Below are 17,950 nucleotides of genomic sequence, written 5' to 3'. Positions count from 1 at the left end.
ATATATATATATATATTACATTTTCTGTTTTACAATTTAGAACACTCATTTAAACAACCTTAAAATATCAATGACTTCCCTCCTTCTCTTTCCATGGTTCATTTTGCATATCAAAAATCCCTGCATATTTTACATAAACTAAACCATTTGGTATTCCATTATTACATTCATCAAAACTTATTTACACAGTTGAATTTATCTTAATGCTGCCAACGTTTTCAAGTGTACACAATTTCCCCCATATTTTCAATAAACACAGCACAGATCATTTCATATCAGAAGGGCAAATGCCATCATCATTTCACCAATGGGGCACAGCACACACACCCTCCACTGCCTTGAGAAAACCCCTTAATCCTGATTTTATATCATTTTGTTCTTTGGTAGATTTAGCAGAGGCCATGGAGAGGCTGCCATTGGAAAATTGGGGCTCTTGGAAGGGTATGAAGTTACAGAAATTTAGCAACCCGAGTGACTCATTTGAAAGGGATATATATTTAAAGAAGAGTGACTGTTGGTAATGAATTGAGTTGTGTGCACACACACAACAGCTTGTGTGTCCTTCACAGTCCAATGAAACACAGTTAGGGCTCACTTTAATTTGTGTAGCATCTTTGCTAACGATGTCGATTTAAGACGTCCATTAAAGGCCCATAATGTTAATTAACTGGACTGTGCCAATAAAGTTCTATTAGCCTCCCCCTATTAAATTAATATGATAGGCATTTAACAGATGTCCTAATTAGATGTTACATCAAGGAATGAGGTAAATTAGAATCAAGTCATTGTTCGAGGGGGAACTTTTGTGCCGTGTGTGTGGGGAAATTGTGAACGTTGGGGCGAAAAAGAAGGAACACCACAACCCTTAACTCCACACAGAGAAAGTGGCTGTGAGCAACTTTGGAAAGAGATATTGGGGTCATAACAGGCAGTAGTGGGGATCAAAACTAAAATGACAAATTGCAATGCCATTGGGTAAATTTGAGGGGTACGCACAAGACTAGCCAAGTTGGCACCTTCCCCATGCCTCATACAGAAGGTGGTAGTTGAATCTTACTTCATCAATGGCAGCAGACCATCTTCCTCATCCTCTGCAACTAGACCTCCAGTTCTCACCTGAAGTCTCCAGGTTTGCCTGGCCCCTTCCAGGTGGCAGGTGGAGGGCATGAATCTCCAGGTTGGTGAGAGTATCTATTATTATTAGCTATTAAAAAGATTGGATATGCAGCTTGCAGTCTTTCAGTCTGGCAGAAGCTGACTGCAAATTATAGCATAGACACTTGGGGGTGGGGAGTTGCCTTCTTTCACTCCTCTCTCCCAATTAACCTCCATCTCCAGGGCCTGCTCTGTGACATCACTGAGGGATGCTCCCATTAATTTACCAGGGGTCTCTACTAGGTCTTGGGTTCAGGCTCTGAAATTTCAGGGTCTGGGATGCTCCTGACCTGGCAACCCAATCTGCACTTGAAGGCAGCAGATTTGCTTAGCAGGTGTAGGACAGGCTGTATGATACACGCAGCTCTATCCCCCTCCAACAGGGGAGCTCAGGAAGAATATCCAGGATGGCTGCTGGCCCTGCCTTCCCCACCTCGCAGCAGCATCCAGAGCCTGAGGCCATCTCCTTCCTCTACCTAATGATAGGGCCAGGCCTGCAACCCATATCTGAAATAGAGAGTGTGCATTTCTGGCTACCCTATCTCAAAATAAGGCAACATAAATGAGGTGGAGAAAGAGAGACCTGGATGAAAGAAAAAGAAGCATTTAAATATGCAACGGATTACAAAGGCTGTAGTTCAGTGGTAGAGCATCTGCTTGGCATGCAGAAGGTCACAGGTTCAGTCCACAGTGCATATCCAGGTACGGCTGGCAGAGACTCTCTTCCTGAAACCCTGGAGAGCTGCTGCCAGTCAGTGTAGACAGTACTGAGCTACATGGACCAGTGGTCTGACTTGGTGTAAGACAGCTGTTTATGTTCCTAATAGTATTCCAGATTTCCCTGAGCAAGTGAGCCCACCTGTTATTCCCAAACCGCTTCAATGGTCCAGGCAGAAAAGGCTGAGAAGGAGGGGAAGGCAATTGGCTGCATTTGGGGGAACCTATGCCCTTTTGCCTTAGAAATTTCCCGCACCCCAACCCCAACTCTCTAAGGACAGCAGCCAGGAAGCAGCACTCTAATGCAGAATTCCATCCCATAGTGACAGCAGCAGCCAGTAGACCAATCTTATCCTTTTATCCTTTGCTGTGTTTGCATACTCGAAAATTCAGAGCTTTCAATGGCAGGCTGTGCCCTTGTTGCAGATTTACAAGCATCCCTGCCATTTGGCTGCAAATCTCCTCCAAAAAATAATAAATAAGCACTTAGCATAATTTTTAATCCACCTCTGACTCCTCCCTTTTCCCCTTTAGAAAGCAGGGAGAAGACATTTTAGCAGCTTATGCCACCCCACCCGCACACATTTGACATGGAAATAATGGATAATTTTGCCACCTTTCAATGACATCCAAAATCTGTTGCTGGAGGCAGCTGCTTCAGATCAGCCTCACAGGGTCAGCTTTGCTGCACAGGATCACTCTGAGGACAAAAGAACCTCAGGAAAACCTGCTGGATCAGACCATCTAGTGCAGCACCCTGTTCCTCCAGTGGCCACCCTCCAGCTGTGAAGGCAAAGCAAGGTAGCCATCAATAGCCCTCTCCTACATGAATGCCCAATCCTCTTTTAAAACCACCCAAGTTGGTGGCCATCACTGCCTCCTGTGGCAGAGAGTTCCACAGTTTAACTATGCATTGTGTGAAGCACTGCATTTTATCTATTCCCATTCTTCCAACATTCAATGTCTTTGGGTGCTCACGAGTTGAATTGAAATATTGAAATTGAAATACTTTATTGTTACTTGTACAACTTGTATACAGTGAGATTACAAGAGCACCCCCCCCCCACTCAGCACTCTTAGTTTTAATTCCCCTCATTTACTGACGCACACCCACCAAACCCGAAAGTCAGTTGCCCTGTTGTTAACTTTTCATTCAGCAGCCTAACAGCCCACAGATAGAAGCTGTTTTTTACCCTGTTGGTGCGACTAATCATGCTTCCATATCTTCTGCCTGAGGGCATTTGTAGATATGTAGAGGGTAGAGGTAGAATTCCAGCAGTATGAGAGAGAGGAACTTTTCTCTGTCCACTTCCTCCATGCTGTGCATAGTTGTATTATTCATTTACCAAAATGTCCCAAATGCTACACTCTCCAGCAGCACAAATCACTGCTCACATGGCTGCATAGGATCGGAGGTCTAGGCACTGACTTCTTCATGGCCACTTAAGAGGGTTTGTGGTTGACATGGGTGTTTGAATTCTGGGCTGCCAGTCGTTGAATCGGTAGACCAAGCACAGAGATCTGGGTCAAATCTCACCTCTGATTTGGGCTGTTTTACCCAATTTGGACAGAATGCCAAACCATAGTTTAGTGTTATGTGCAAGAGCTGGCTTCCAGGTGTAGCTGGAAGAACAGAATTGGCAGAGGGAATGCAGCCCTTGGGCTCTCAAAAAGTCCCCCTGATCCTGCTTTAGGATACACACAGAAGCTCAAAACTATTTTAAGGGATGATGCTCCGAAGAGCCATGTTTTATGCATGGGCCATCCCTGTTGCAAATAAATTGTGTGCTCAGGCTTGTCCTTATTCATAATCCCATCCCACTGAATGCCCTGCTATTCTCTTTCATTTCATTTCAATGTCAATGTGCTTCCCGTCTTTTTTTTTTTTTTAAAAAAAAATTCGGTATAGTTAATCTTTGCAGCACACATTTACCTCTGGAGAATTGTGCTCCATCAGAAAGCCACTCCCCTCCTCCTCCTCGCCACAAAGAGAAAACAATGGGAGAAACTTTGCATTACAAAGCCCGGGACCGGGTATTGCTTCTCGGGAGCATCAAAAGAGTTATTTTCCATCTCAATTTGAAGAGTTTACATGGTTCAGCAGAATGCCCCAAGAAGCGCAGGGGAGGTGCTGGAGCCTTAGAAGATGGGCTGCATTTACATAATCTTTTTTTAAAACAACAACAGTGGAGGGAGAGAATAGTTGTTGGTATGTTCAGCAGTAAACACCTGCCTATTAAACTGTGAATAAAAAGAGCCCTTTTCAGAAAATTGGGGGGGGGGGGGAGGGAAGCACGCAAACAATACCGTTCCTTTCCAAGTCATCATTCAAAAACCCAGGACAATCAAAATAATTCATACAATTTTGCACACCGCCCCAGTACTTAGAACATTCCCCCCCCCCCACTCCGCCAAACTTTCTTACAAAGAGAAAGAGACAAAGGAATGCAATTGTTCCCAAATCTTTTGAATCTTGAGTATTAAAGCGAGAAGACTGTTAAAGCATATAATTTTCAAAGCGTAGTTAAAGCAATGGGCCAGAATATGGGAGAAGCGGGCACCCCTGATTTCCCCACAAAAAAAATGCTTTTGAAAGCTCGTTTCCTCCCATTGGGAACCTTTACAAGTGGAAATAACCCCTACCTAGGAAGGAAGAAAAATAAAAGCCTGAACATACATTCTAGAGGTGTTCCAAGTTGTTTGCATCAAAGACAAAAATGAAGACTCGTGGCCTGTTAAAAGCTCATCGGTTTCTTGTGGACCAGAAGCACTTCCTGGTGATGTGGACTTTTGCCTGTGGAAGTCTGCACCGCAAGAGAAAAAAAATTGTGCTCATGGTAAAACTAACAGTTTTTTTTTAGGGTGAGGCTGAAGATTCAAAATTCAAAACAGCAACTGTTAATTGCATGTTTATTAGAAATCCAGTTAAAACTATTTTGTTTAATTAATTCAAAAATAAAAATGGACAAACTCAATCCAGTGATACCAGTTTTTCCAAATCTGAGTCATTTATACCTCCAGCATCCCCCCACAGCCCCTTGCCTCTTAGCATGCCCCCCTGCCCCGGGATGATACCACCCACTTTGGGAACTTCTAGACTAGATTAAGGTTACCAGACGTCCCCGTTTCCTGGGGACAGTCCCCGGATTTACAGATCAGTCCCCATATAAAATCCATTGAAGTTGAAAAGTGTCCCCGTATTCATTGAAAAAAATCTGGTAACCTTAGACTAGATGGACAAACCTTTGTCAGTTTTTCCTTTGGCATACATAGAAAACCAGTCCTCTGCTAAGTAGCACTGCCCCATCGCCTTCCTAGGGGAAAATGCTGGCTGTATGTGTGTTGCAAGTGCAAGGAAAAGGAAGGTACTTTTTATCATATGTGGTGGTCCTGTAGAAAAACAAAAGACTTCTGGGAAATGATATATAATGAATAAAAAAAAGGTTTAAAATAACTTTTGATAAAAAACCAGAAGCCTTTTTGCTTGGACTAACAGGTGATGGAATACCAAGGGATCTAAAGAGATTATTTATGTATGCAGCAACAACAGCAAGAATGTTATTTGCCCAGAAATGGAAAGAAGAGAAGGTACCAACTAAAAAAGAATGGATAACTAAAATGATAGACTATGCTGAAATGGCAAAGATGACTGTGAAGATCAGAGACCAGGACGAGGAAAAGTTTGAGCAAAAATGGAAGAAATTTATGGACTATTTAAAAGACCATTGTAAATACATTAAAACACCAGCAGGTTTGATATAACATTTATGTTAACACTGGAAATCAAGGCAAATAAGAGGATATGAGTTTGAAAATAAAGATGAGATGCAAGAAAATAAGGGGAGAAAATTTGAATTCAGAACGGGGAAAGGAGGAAGTTCATACTGTATCTGATATTGTGGAAAAAGCATTAAGTATGTGAAAAATTGTAACTAAAAAATTTGAAGATAAAATATTTTTAAAAAGAAAAGAAAATGCTTGCTGTTAACTCATTCTTTCCTACTGTAAAGATATCTTGAGTCATCCTTGTGATAGTTACAAGGGTATGCAAACCAGGACTCAGTTTACTACTGCAAAATGCATAATCTTACGGGGAGGTTATGGAAGGTTTACTTTGCTGTAAACAAAGTATCAGATTAGATCCTAGGGCTTAGTGGAAATGATTTTATTTATTTAACAGGTTTAATAACATTGATAAAACACAAAGGATGTACAAAGGATAGAAAGGTGTTTGAAACACTGCGGGAACATTCATTTATGTGGATGTGTTTCTCACACTCTCTTGTTTAAACAACAAGGATTGTTCCTTCACACGCACCCAAGTCTCAGGATGCACAAACTGCTAGGAATAGTCTCTCCATCCCTTGGAAACAACACATCAGTGGCTCCCATTTCAAGAAAGAAAGAAAGAAAGAAAGAAAGAAAGAAAGAAAGAAAGAAAGAAAGAAAGAAAGAAAGAAGGTTCACAGGTCAATTGTCCCTCTTCCTTTGAACTTCTTTGCAGAACGCTCGCTGGCTCGGAACTGAATCTTGCTCCCGTAGATGTAGGAGATGAAGCCATCGATCTCCAGGCTGAAGACGTTGTTGAGCTTCGGGATGACTGGAAAGGGAAACCAAGAAGATGACAGGCGTCAGCAGCCACAGTGCAAATGCAGAGCCTTATGTGGTTCTATTGATGTACCACCTTATTTATTTATTTACTGCATTTAGATCTCACCTTTTCCTCCAAGGAGCTCAAGGGGGTATATGTGGTTCCGTCCCCCCATTTAATCCCCACAGTAACCCAATGAGGTAGGTTAGGCTGAGAGGCAATGACCTGCCCCAAGATCACCCAGTAAGCTTCATGGTTCAAGTAGGGATTTGAAACCGGTTCTCTTCCAGGTCCCAGTCCAGCACTCTTAACCCACTACAACAGAGTTTTCAACCTTTTCGAGTCCACGGCTCCCTTGACCAACTACATTCTTTCTGCGGCACCCCTGTGGGGCTCAGGAACCTAGTATTGCCTGCAGAGCTGGCAGCCTCCCACCGCTTTTCAAACACCCAACACCTTCCCTTGTGGAGTGTTCCCTCTGCCTTGGGAGCTCTGGGCAGCTGCCACCGCTGCAGTCTCTGGTCTCTGAGCTGCCCCCCTCCCTGCCCCAAAGAGAGCTGCCTCCCAGAAGCACCATTCGCCTATGGAGCTTAATAATAAATAATAATAATAATAATAATAATAATAATAATAATAATAATAAAATTTATTTATACCCCGCCCTCCCCAGCCAGAGCCAGGCTCAGAGCAGCTAACACCAATAAAATCACAGTACAAACATAATCTGGGGGGGGGGGTTAAAATACAGGTTAAAATGCAATTTAAAATGCAGCCGATAAATCAAGACCATAAGGGGAGGGAAACATAAGGGTCAGACTGAGTCCAAACCAAAGACCAGGCGGAACAGCTCTGTCTTGCAGGCCTTGCGGAAATATATCAAGTCCCACAGGGCCCTAGTCTCCTGTGACAGAGCGTTCCACCAAATTGGGGCCAGTACTGAAAAGGCCCTGGCTTATAGCCACTGCTGCTGCAATAAACAGCTGTGCAAGCCTTTGGGAGGCAGAGATGCAAGAGGGCATCAGAGGATGGTGGGAAGGAAAGAGGGACAGAGGCCAGTATTGCCTGCGGCACCTCTGACCATCATTCAAGGCACCCCAGGGTGCCATGGCACACTGGTTGAAAACCACTGCAGTTCACCACATTGTATGGGGTGCTTAACTCAGAATGAGGGGGGCAGACCCCCGTCTTGAGGGGCCTACAAATCAAGACTGAGACATAAGCAGCCGACAACAGGGAGAAACATAGTTTAAAACCAAAGGCCTCATTAAAAAGGAATGCTTTTGCTGGTGCCTAAAGTGCAGTACAGCATACTCTGAAAACAGATCTTAATTGTGATTTACCAATTTCACTTTTTTTTTAAAAAAGAAACCAAAATCTCAACTCTGTAGCAACTAGCCAAGACCCTTCCAGGGTGAAATGAGACAAATGGCCATTAGTGAAGCAGGAGCCATGATTCATTGTGCAATTTGACGGGGCCACTAACAAAGCAAGTTACAGTAAGGAGTGTCCGGTACCTTTCATCTTGTCTTCTCTTGTGATAATTTTGAAAACATGTTTCATTTCCTGCAGGACAATGCCCGTGATGCCGACATAGGAGGGGCATTTCGATTTAGTCACTATAGCAAAGAAAAGCAGATTATTAGGGCAGGACAGTCAGTTTTAGCATTATACTTACTGCAATACTCTGCCTGCCTCTGTGCTTCCCCTTACAGTACAGAATGCAACTGCTTGTGTAATCGACAAGTGTCATCCAGCTGATTTCAGTGTCTATTTATTTATAACACTCAGCGGATTTGCACCAACAAGGGGTAATTGACTTGGCTTCCAAATCATGATGTTTAAGTAGCATGGAAACCATAGTTTCCCAGTTTGGACATCACAAGGCACTGTGGTTTGACCAGGCAGGATAAAAGTGCAAAAGCTAGGCACATGGCTTATCAGTCCAAGATTGCTTTGCTGGAACCAGGACACAGATTGACCACATGGTTGCCCCCAATTAATTGGGAAGCTTATATATTTTTGTTTAGCAAGCAGGCCTTTCCAATAGAATGTTGCAGTGTATCCCTAGTGTGTGTTAACTGAGTCTGTGGCTAAAGGGATTAGAAAGACAAAAAGTTAGTTTTGAAGACAGGGACGTATACGTGGAAGGTGAGTCACAGTAATAAAAATATCATCATTCGGAAGAGATTTCCGAAGGCATGTGAGTTTGCAGGGAGGAGGCAGAAACTGCCTATTCTTATCCCCGTATCAATGAATACCTCCTACTGGATCAAAAACCCTTATAGCCCTTGGTCTGATCCAGCATGGCTCTACTTACATGCAGCCCATTTGAAAACAAAAAAGTACATCATTTCCTTTGAAGTTATTGATCCCTCCTACGCAAAATATGCAGGTTACGTCAATCAATCACTTGCTCAGCTGATCAACCCAAAACTCACAGGGTCAACTGAGATCTGCTTAAGTAGGTGACATGTGACTTTCAGCCTTCAGAACTGTCCCAAGTTAAAAGCATCCCTGCATTTAGGATTGGAAGTCAAATACCTGTAATGAGAGCTCCGTGAAGATCAGCTTTCAGCAATTTGGACTGAATCATCTGTGGCTGCCTGATAAAAATAACATATAATACACTAATTAATGTTAGAATTCTTCAAAGTATTAAAAAAGCAACAATATTAACATTACAGTGCCAAGAAACACTAAGCCATTCAAATACTGAAATACTCAATTTAAAGCAGCCTTGCAAATAAGCCTTTGGCGTCACTAGCCTGCAAGTGGTTGGCAGAGGGCTGAATGTCCATGCAGGGTGCAGAGAAGTAGGCTTCCCTCGCCATTCTATGGCAGGCATAAAGGAGGGATGGTGTGATCCATCTCTTCTCTAACAGCCTCTTCACTGTCCCATGCAACCAGGAACTGCATGCAGCTATTACCTTACAAACACAGGGTTGCATTCAACGACCTTTTACTCAGAGTAGCCCTATTGAAATTAATTGTCCTATGTTATTCATGCCCTGTAATTTCAATGGGACTGATCAGAGTTATGACTAGCACTGGCTACAACCCATAAGTGCTGGACCTTACCTAAAATAACCCTACAGGCTCTTAAATGTCAGAAAGCATGTAGAGAAAAGCCTCTCCTCCTCCAAGAGGGGAGGTGTTGTGGGCGGGACGCGATTTCTGCGTCACACAGGGGGCGTTACGCCCCCTGCCCCACTCACCTGGCTGGCGCACCACGCCCACAGGTAAGCACCCAACCGGGCGGCTTGGAGGGGGCGTGGTTTGCAGTTTAACTTACTGCTGCACCAGCCATTCCGCCTCATTTTCCGCCTTCTCGTCGCGAGTCACCCACCCTCCACTCCCTTAGAGCTTAGGGCTTAGTTTTTCTCTTGACCTTGCTATGGACCTTAGGTTGGTCGCCCAGGGGGCCTGGTAGGAATTTTTCCAATTGGCATTAGGCCTTTTGGTTTTTTCGCCTACCTCGTAGCAATCGTCACAACTTTCTTGGTATTGGTGGTTAGGTTAGTCATTGGAATGTGTTGATGGTGTGTGGAAGGGCTAGGTGTGGCCATCGCCTACCCCTTCAAATTTGGGTATTTCGTTAAAGGAATCCGGCAGTTGTGGATCCTGTCCGATGCCTGTGTGGCGGGGGGCCATGGCACGACCCTCGGTGATATCAGGGGAGAGCTTATAGTTGTATTAGCATCAACAGGCTCCACCTTCTGGTGAATAAACCCCCTTTGGGTTCACCCCTCTCCGAGTGGGTGGAGTCAATCTGTCGTGGTCCATACCTTCTCACTTGCTGTAATCAATAAAGCTGTGGCCTTTTCTTGCCCATTAACCTTATACTCTGTGTCTGTGTGTCTTCATTCCACAAATCGGGGATTGGGTCCTCGAACCACAAAATCACACTGCACAGACTTTTCTCCCCCCCAAATATTTTAAATAGTTGTCTTTAACTGTTTTTGCTGTTAATTCCATTGCTTTATTCTTACTTTAAACTGCTTTGAGGTTTATTTATTTGGTGGTGCCCAATAAAACAAACAAACAAACAAACAAACAATGATAATAAGTAATTCCATTTGGGGCTAACACAGCGATAGGGGAACCTGTGGTGAAAACACCAAACTTGCATCATCCATGACCACTAGCCAGGCTGTTTGCTGGGGCTGATGGGAGTTGGAGTCCAACAACATCTGGAGGGCTACGGGTTCCCCATATCCTGATTTCCTGATCACTGCTATGCTCCCAAGATAAGTCTCCAAATGTGATCCAAGCACTACTTAAGCCTAATGAACTTACGCTTCCGGCTTGAGCCCATTGCAGAGTTCTCTGATGTACTGCTCCCACAGCTCATGTAATGGCACAAAGATCTTGTACCTGCAGAACAAGTCAAAAATGGCTTTGTTAATTCCCCATGTATCAACAATGCCCTGAAGCATCTATTAAATCTAAGAACACAAGAAGAGCCCTGCTGGATCAGGCACCAGTGACCTATCTAGTCCGGCATCCTGTTCTCACAGTGGCCAACTAGATGCCTATGGGAACCAGCAAGCACAAGAATTTGAGCCTCTCCTGTGGCTTCTAGCAACTGGTATTCAGAATCATTGCTTCCTCCGACTGTGGAGGGCACAGCATAGCCATCAGGGTGAGAAGCCATCGAAAGCCCTCTCGTCTGAAATGGAAACTATTTAATTTAGGATTTCAGAAACGGTTTCCCTCCTGATTTTATGGATGGAATATTACGAGTGGGACAAAGGCAATTCACAAAAAGATAGCATAAAAAGGCTGAAGTTGTGGATGAAGTCTGGGCCTTCCTGTTCAGAAAGCGCTCAACGTTTTCAATAGCCGCCAGCTGTAAGGTAAACAAGATGGCCATCCAATGGCTTTAATGCTGTTCAAGGGCGGTGATCACACTGGAGAGAAAGTTACAATCTGAGTTGTTTAACCACCAGCCCCCTTTTCAGAAGGAATTCTGGGAATTGTAGCTCCGTGAGGGGAACCGGCATCTCCTAACCTCTATATATCCTTAACGAACTACAGGATTCCCATGATTCTTTGCAGGAAGCCCTGACTGTTTAAAGTGGCGAGACACTGTTTAATTGTATAGTTTAGACGAGGCTAGATAGCGAGTCATTTTTATTGAAGCTTAAGGCAGAGCTAAATTGGATCTGAAACATGACAAACGTCGAGTGTCGCTGAAAGTTTTGGTCCGTTTAATTTTGGGGGCTAAAGGCAGCCTTATTCTCCACTCCTGAAATGCTGAAGGGAACCACCTGAGCTGTTTGTCTTCTGGGTCATAACTGCATCATACATTTAAAACACTTATTATACCATTCAACAGTCATGGCTCTCTCCCCCCCCCCCAAATAATCCTAGGAATTATAGTTTGTTCAGGCTGTTGAGAGTTGCTAGGAGACCCCTACTCCCCTCACAGATCTACAATTAGTAGAGTGGCTTAAAAATCCATCCTTCTTCCCAGGGAACTCTGTGTAGGGAATAGGGGGTCTAACACCAGAAGGTGATATTATATGATTACAGTGGTACCTCGGGTTACATACGCTTCAGGTTACATACGCTTCGGGTTACAGACTCTGCTAACCCAGAAATAGTACCTTGGGTTAATAACTTTGCTTCAGGATGAGAACAGAAATTGTGCTCCGGCGGCGTGGCAGCAGCAGGAGACCCCATTAGCTAAAGTGGTGCTTCAGGTTAAGAACAGTTTCAGGTTAAGAACGGACCTCTGGAATGAATTAAGTATTTAACCTGAGGTACCACTGTATTGCTATCGGAGCAAAGCTGAACCTACACACCAGCTCTGCCATTTGAAAGCCTTAAAAACAAAAGAAAAATGATCATGCACAAATTTGAAACAAGGCACCTTTTGGAATAAAAAGGTCACAAGTTGCCCTCTAGTGGCCAAGTACCATTGTAGAATTATTTTAAATGAGAAATCTAGTGCAGTGGTGCCCCGCAAGACGAACGCCTCGCAAGACGGAAAACCCGCTAGACGAAAGGGTTTTCCATTTTGGAGGTGCTTCGCAAAACGAATTTCCCTATGGGCTTGCTTCGCAAGACGAAAATGTCTTGCGAGTTCCTGCGGGTTTTTTTCCCTCCCCCCCTTTTTCTAAGCCGCTAATCCGCTTATCAGCTGATCCGCTAAACTGATAAGCCGCTAAAAGCCGCTAAACCGCTAATAGCGCTAATCCGCTAAGCTGTCAATGGGCTTGCTTCGCAAGACGAAAAAACCGCTATACGAAGAGACTCATGGAACGGATTAATTTCGTCTTGCGAGGCACCACTGAGCTTTGAATACTCTAGGAAGCTGCCCTACACCAAGCCAGATAATTGATTCACCTACGCTAGTGCAGTCTACATTGACTAGCAAAATCTCTCCAGGGTTTCAGGCAGGGAATCTTTTCCAAACCCTACCTGGAGATGCTGAGGAGTGAACCAACTGGGTGCTCAGACAGGTTAACTTGAAAGTGAAGCCTGTCGTGCCAAAGGCAAGTTATCTTCCTTGGTTGTGAACCAACATGGTGAAAAGAACCTGTTAACCCATTGTCACTATCAAAATCAGAATGGTACAGTCCAAAGCACATTTCCTTACTGACATCCCAATTTCCAAAAAGAAAGAAACCAAGCATCCTTCTTAAGGAGGCTTGCTATACTCTATCAGTCGTTAACACAACACTGTAAATGAGCCCATGCAAGTTACTAGCCTGGCTTAACTGGCCTGTGTTAGACTCTGTCCTGGGATGGAGTCCACCACCACTCCTCCATCAGTCCCTTGGGCCCAGGCTTCTTGAAAGATCATATATCCATATCCATATCTGCCTAGGTGTTAAGATCCTCAGTGCAATTTCTCTCAGTCTCAGCAACTTCAGAAACATGGTGGTGACCCGAGAGAGAGAGAGACTTTTCTGTGGCTGCTTCCCCATTATGTGGAATTCCCTCCCCAAGAGAGGTCACACTGGCTCCCTCTTTGCTAGCTTTCCGCCAGCAGGCTGAGACCAATGCTGACCGCTGGGCTGCTGTCTAAGTTGGTGGCCATTGCTGTCTTCTGCGGGAGCAATACCCACAGCTTAACTATTTGCTTCACGAAGAAGTACGTACCTCTGGTGCTCTGGTTTAATGTCAAAGAGCTTCATCTCTCTCCTCTGCTTGGCGGAGAACCCCTTGCCTTTCCTCTTCTTCTGCCTTCTCCTCCTCTTGTGCAGGTGTTCCAGGACAACCGCTTTTCGGGTTAAGTGGTCCTGGATGTCTTCATCGCTCTTCTGAGGCATGCTGCGCTTTAGGAAGGCTTTCACAAAGGCCTCAGCTTCCTTTGACCCTTGAGGCTACAAAAAGAAGAAAAAGAATTCACTGAGTCACTGAGACTAAAGTGTGCACTTCTTCACAAAGCATAGGCTATCTGAAGGACCATATTCTCCTGCCTGGGCTCTGAGATCTTAGGGGGAGGCCCTATCACCTTCACAGGCATGCTTGGTGGGGATGCAGGAGAAGAGCCTTCTTGGTGGCTGCTCCCAGCCTTTGGAACTCCCTCCCGAGAGAAGCTAGACTGGCTCCCTCCTGGTCCTGCAGACTGCTTTATTCCAAGAGGCCTTTGCGAACTGACTGGTTTTAGTTTTAGTTTTAAAGAAAAGGGCTTTTAATAGTGCTGCACTGTTTTTATTACCTAGATCTTAATAGATTTTTCTTTTTATATCAGCACCACTCATGAACCAACAGAGGCATCGCCAAGCTCGGGGGGAATCCCTCTCTTTGCCCCTTGCAGCAGGTTTGAAAACACATATAGAAGCAAAACAGTGCAACGAGGACCAAAACATGCTCAGTGGTCACAGAATTCTGACTGACAAGAGGGGAAACGGAATGCAGTATTCTGGTTGTTAAGACCAGAATACCAAAAACAAGTATTTCATGCTACAGCATTTTGTTGCATATAATAAATAATAATAATAATAATAATAATAAATGTATTATTTATACCCCACCGATCTGGCTGGGCTTCCTCAGCCACTCTGGGCGGCTTCCAACAAAATATTAAAATACTGTAATACATCAAACATTAAAAGCTTCCCTAAACAGGGCTGCCTTCAGAAGTCTTCTAAAAGTCTGGTAGTTGTTGTTCTCTTTGACATCTGGTGGGAGGGTGTTCCACAGGGTGGGTGCCACTACCGAGAAGGCCCTCTGCCTGGTTCCCTGTAACTTGGCTTCTCACAGTGAGGGAACCTCCAGAAGGCCCTTGAAGCTGGACCTCAGTGTCTGGGTAGAACGATGGTAGTGGAGACGCTCCTTCAGATATACTGGACCGAGGCCGTTTAGGGCTTTAAAGGTCAGCACCAACACTTTGAATTGTGCACAGAAAAATACTGGGAGCCAATGTAGGTCTTTCAAGACCATATGAACATCAGAATCACACCAATGGCCCATCTAGTCCAGCTTCCTGTTCTCATAGTGGCTAACCTGACGTCTGTGGGAAACCCACAAGCAGGATTTGAGCCCAAGAGCCCTCTCCTCTCCTGTGGTTTCCTGCAACTGGTATTCAGAAGAATTGCTTCCTCCCATCAGTAGCCTTCTCCTCCATGAGAGGAGGTCCCTCTTGTATTAACTGGCAGGCTGAGGCAATTTCCCTCAGTCTGACACAGCAGAGCTCCTACATCCAGGTCTTTTGCTTTCTCTCTCTCTCTCTCTATACATATATATTATATTGTCCTGCTTCCACCTTGCCTTCATACCAGTTCCATGCTTTTTGCCCCAACGCACAGAAAATACCTGTATGTTCAGGATCGTGGCTGTCTGCTGGGGTAGCTGCCGATATAACACACCTGGAAGAGATTAGGGAGAGGTTTCTATACATCCTTTCCAAACACAAACATCGCAGGCTTCATGTTCAATAACCAAGCAGCAGCAGCATTCAAAACAGGAGCAGACTGGTCTAAACACGTGGGGCATTTTGTCACCTTCCGTTTCACATATGGAATCCAGAACACTGTTCCAAATAAGAAACCCCCAAAACCAGTGTAGTGGTTAGAGTGTGGGACTGGGACGTGGGAATTGGGGTTCTTGTTCCTACTCAGTCATGAAGCTCCCTGGAGAAAAAGGTGGGATACTAATGTAATAATAAATATATATATCTTATGTCATACAACCCTCCACACTCATGGACTCACACTGAGGAAATAGTAAAAATCCAGATCTGCTTTTCAGCATAGCCCAGATCTTGATGGAAATGCATTTTCTGATGGGTCACGTTCAAAGGTGACACTAAGCCAAACCATGGGTGAGTGGGAACATGCAGGCTCCCAGGAAGGAGATCACAGCCTCTTTGCTCCTCCTTGGGTCCTTTTAGCTCAGCATAACACTGGTTGGCAGCCATTCTCTCATACAGGAGAAAGCAACGTCCCCTGGAGCATCCTTTACAATAGGGACATAAATCTGCCCCTTGTTCTTGGTAGCCCCAAATGAATCAAGCATCCCCTTTGTTCAATGCTGGGTTCTGGTTTTTCGTCTTAGTCATGGAAATTATTATTACTACTACTACTACTACTACTATCATCATCCTCACATTTATTATATTATTTATTTATATCCCTTCTTTCCCCCAGACCAGGAGTCTGATGCATTTGCTATTCAGTGTAATTGATACACTGGTTTGCTGTTACTGTTTTATTCTGCAACTCTGTATTACTTTTTCCTCTTTTACTTGGTTTTGTGTTCAGGTAGGTAGCCGTGTTGGTCTGACGCAGTAGAAATATACAGTGGTACCTCGGGTTACATACGCTTCAGGTTACATATGCTTCAGGTTACAGACTCCGCTAACCCAGAAATAGTGCTCGGGCGGCATGGTGGCAGCAGGAGGCCCCATTAGCTAAAGTGGTGCTTCAGGTTAAGAATAGTTTCAGGTTATGAACGGACCTCCGGAATGAATTAAGTACTTAACCCGAGGTACCACTGTATAAAAAAAATTGTCCAGTAGCACCTGAGAGACCAACTCATACCAAGCTCATACCAAGAACAAACTTAGTTGGTCTCTAAGGTGCTACTGGGCATTTATTTTTATTTTATATATTTCTACTTGGTTTTGTGTGTGTGGCTACATGTTCTTGTATAATAATAAAAAAATGTTTTGAGGTGGGGAAGTTGATGCATTTAGTGGGACATTGTTTAGGTTTTTTTTATTTGCTGGGATCAAGATTTAATTCTGGAGATGTTAATTTTGCTGTTATTGACATTCATTTTTTGCATTTGTATTTTTTGGATCTTATTATGACTTATTTACTTTTGTTGTGCACATTTTGATACATTTTTATTTATTGCTTATGACTACTTGTCCTGTACTTTTGCAATTATGTAAATTCTTTCACGTTGCAAGCATGGTTGAAAGGTGGCAAACAAATAAATGACAATGGTGATAAACAACATAGTCAAGTCCCTGTTTGGCAACTTGCAAAGGGAAGGATAAATAATAATTAAAGGGAAATAAGGCACATGAAAGTGCGAGAAATCACCTTAGGCCTCTCTCCCGATGAACAGGTCTATTTGGACCCCCAAATATGTATATATTATTGACAGAGGCTTGTGCCTGAATTTAGATTACTTGAATTCTATTCCTCTCCCGCTTAGCTTGCGCCATGCCTGAGCCTTGAGGGGCATCTGCTGCTTTAAGGTCATGTTCACAAGATCAACAGACACGCGTCACCTTGCTTGCGCTACTCGCAGAGAAGGTGGGCGAAAGAGTAACAAAAATTAGTTCCCCTCCCCTCTCTGCTCGTCGGGAAGCTGGCAAAAACGAAAACAAAGCAGATTTTAGGTCACTCCAGATCAGTGGTTCCAGAGTAAAATAGAATGGGGGTTTAAGCACTCTGCATCACGGGGCGGGTGTGGGTGGACGCGTGGGAAAAAGGTAGCTCCTCCACCCCAATTCCCAAATGGGTAAAATAGGGCAGCTTTAATGACCGCGAGGCCAGAACTGGAGTCACTCCGAATTAATCATTCCGGAGCAAAACGGTAAGATACACGCCCCCACGCCGATGGGAAAGGAGCAAACTTACTCTCCATCTTGCCGGCCGGATCCTTCTCTGCACAGAAGACGCGACAGAAACTCAGTCAGCTCACACGCGCCCCCTCGCCGCCACCGCCCACAAAATGAAACGCGCATGCGCTGCCTTCGCCCTCTGCTTGGCTTAAGAGGGGGAGAGACGCATCTCCGCTAGCCCCACCCCTAAGAACGACTGTAGAGCTAGAATAGAAGAAGCAAATTCTGATCAGTATTTTATCTACGCACGCGCAGTTATGCCTTTTTGCAGTTCCTTGATGCGTCGTAGAAACAGAAATAATAAGGGTAAACAAGCAAGCTGCAGCGCACTACATTGCAGGGCTGTCGTTAAGTCAGTCTGAAAAGAATGACGGATTATGCATCTGCGGGACGTTTTGAATTATTTAAACTTCGAAAAATATGCATTTGCAGCACTTTTTTTTTTGTTAAAGGGA

The 17,950-nt window shown here is 44.3% G+C and overlaps 1 protein-coding gene across 1 annotated transcript; it reads right to left on the bottom strand.

Moving 5' to 3' along the window:
- Positions 1-6,022: 6,022 nt before the first annotated feature.
- Positions 6,023-17,633, bottom strand: POP4 (POP4 homolog, ribonuclease P/MRP subunit). Its single transcript, XM_079988939.1, has 7 exons — positions 17,512-17,633; positions 15,233-15,285; positions 13,574-13,797; positions 10,760-10,837; positions 9,005-9,066; positions 7,978-8,079; positions 6,023-6,472 (listed from the first exon to the last, which is right to left on the bottom strand). The coding sequence occupies exons 1-7, from the start codon at positions 17,516-17,518 to the stop codon at positions 6,336-6,338; spliced, it is 663 nt and encodes a 220-aa protein (XP_079845065.1). The 5' UTR covers positions 17,519-17,633; the 3' UTR covers positions 6,023-6,335.
- Between the last annotated feature and the right edge of the window lie 317 nt (positions 17,634-17,950).

This window comes from Podarcis cretensis (genome assembly GCF_951804945.1).
Source record: "Podarcis cretensis genome assembly, chromosome: 8".
Taxonomy (NCBI): Eukaryota; Metazoa; Chordata; class Lepidosauria; order Squamata; family Lacertidae; genus Podarcis; species Podarcis cretensis.
The sequence above is the reverse complement of the archived record's forward strand: the minus strand, read 5'-3'. Positions and strand labels throughout refer to the sequence as shown.

Bases quoted from the DNA above. Each gene is read 5' to 3' on its own strand.
- POP4 (XM_079988939.1), bottom strand. The intron at 13,798-15,232 runs GTATTTTCTGTG...TTCTTTTTGTAG, and splicing joins CCACGATCCTGAACATACAG to CCTCAAGGGTCAAAGGAAGC. The intron at 8,080-9,004 runs GTATTTGACTTC...TCTTTGCTATAG, and splicing joins TCACGGAGCTCTCATTACAG to TGACTAAATCGAAATGCCCC.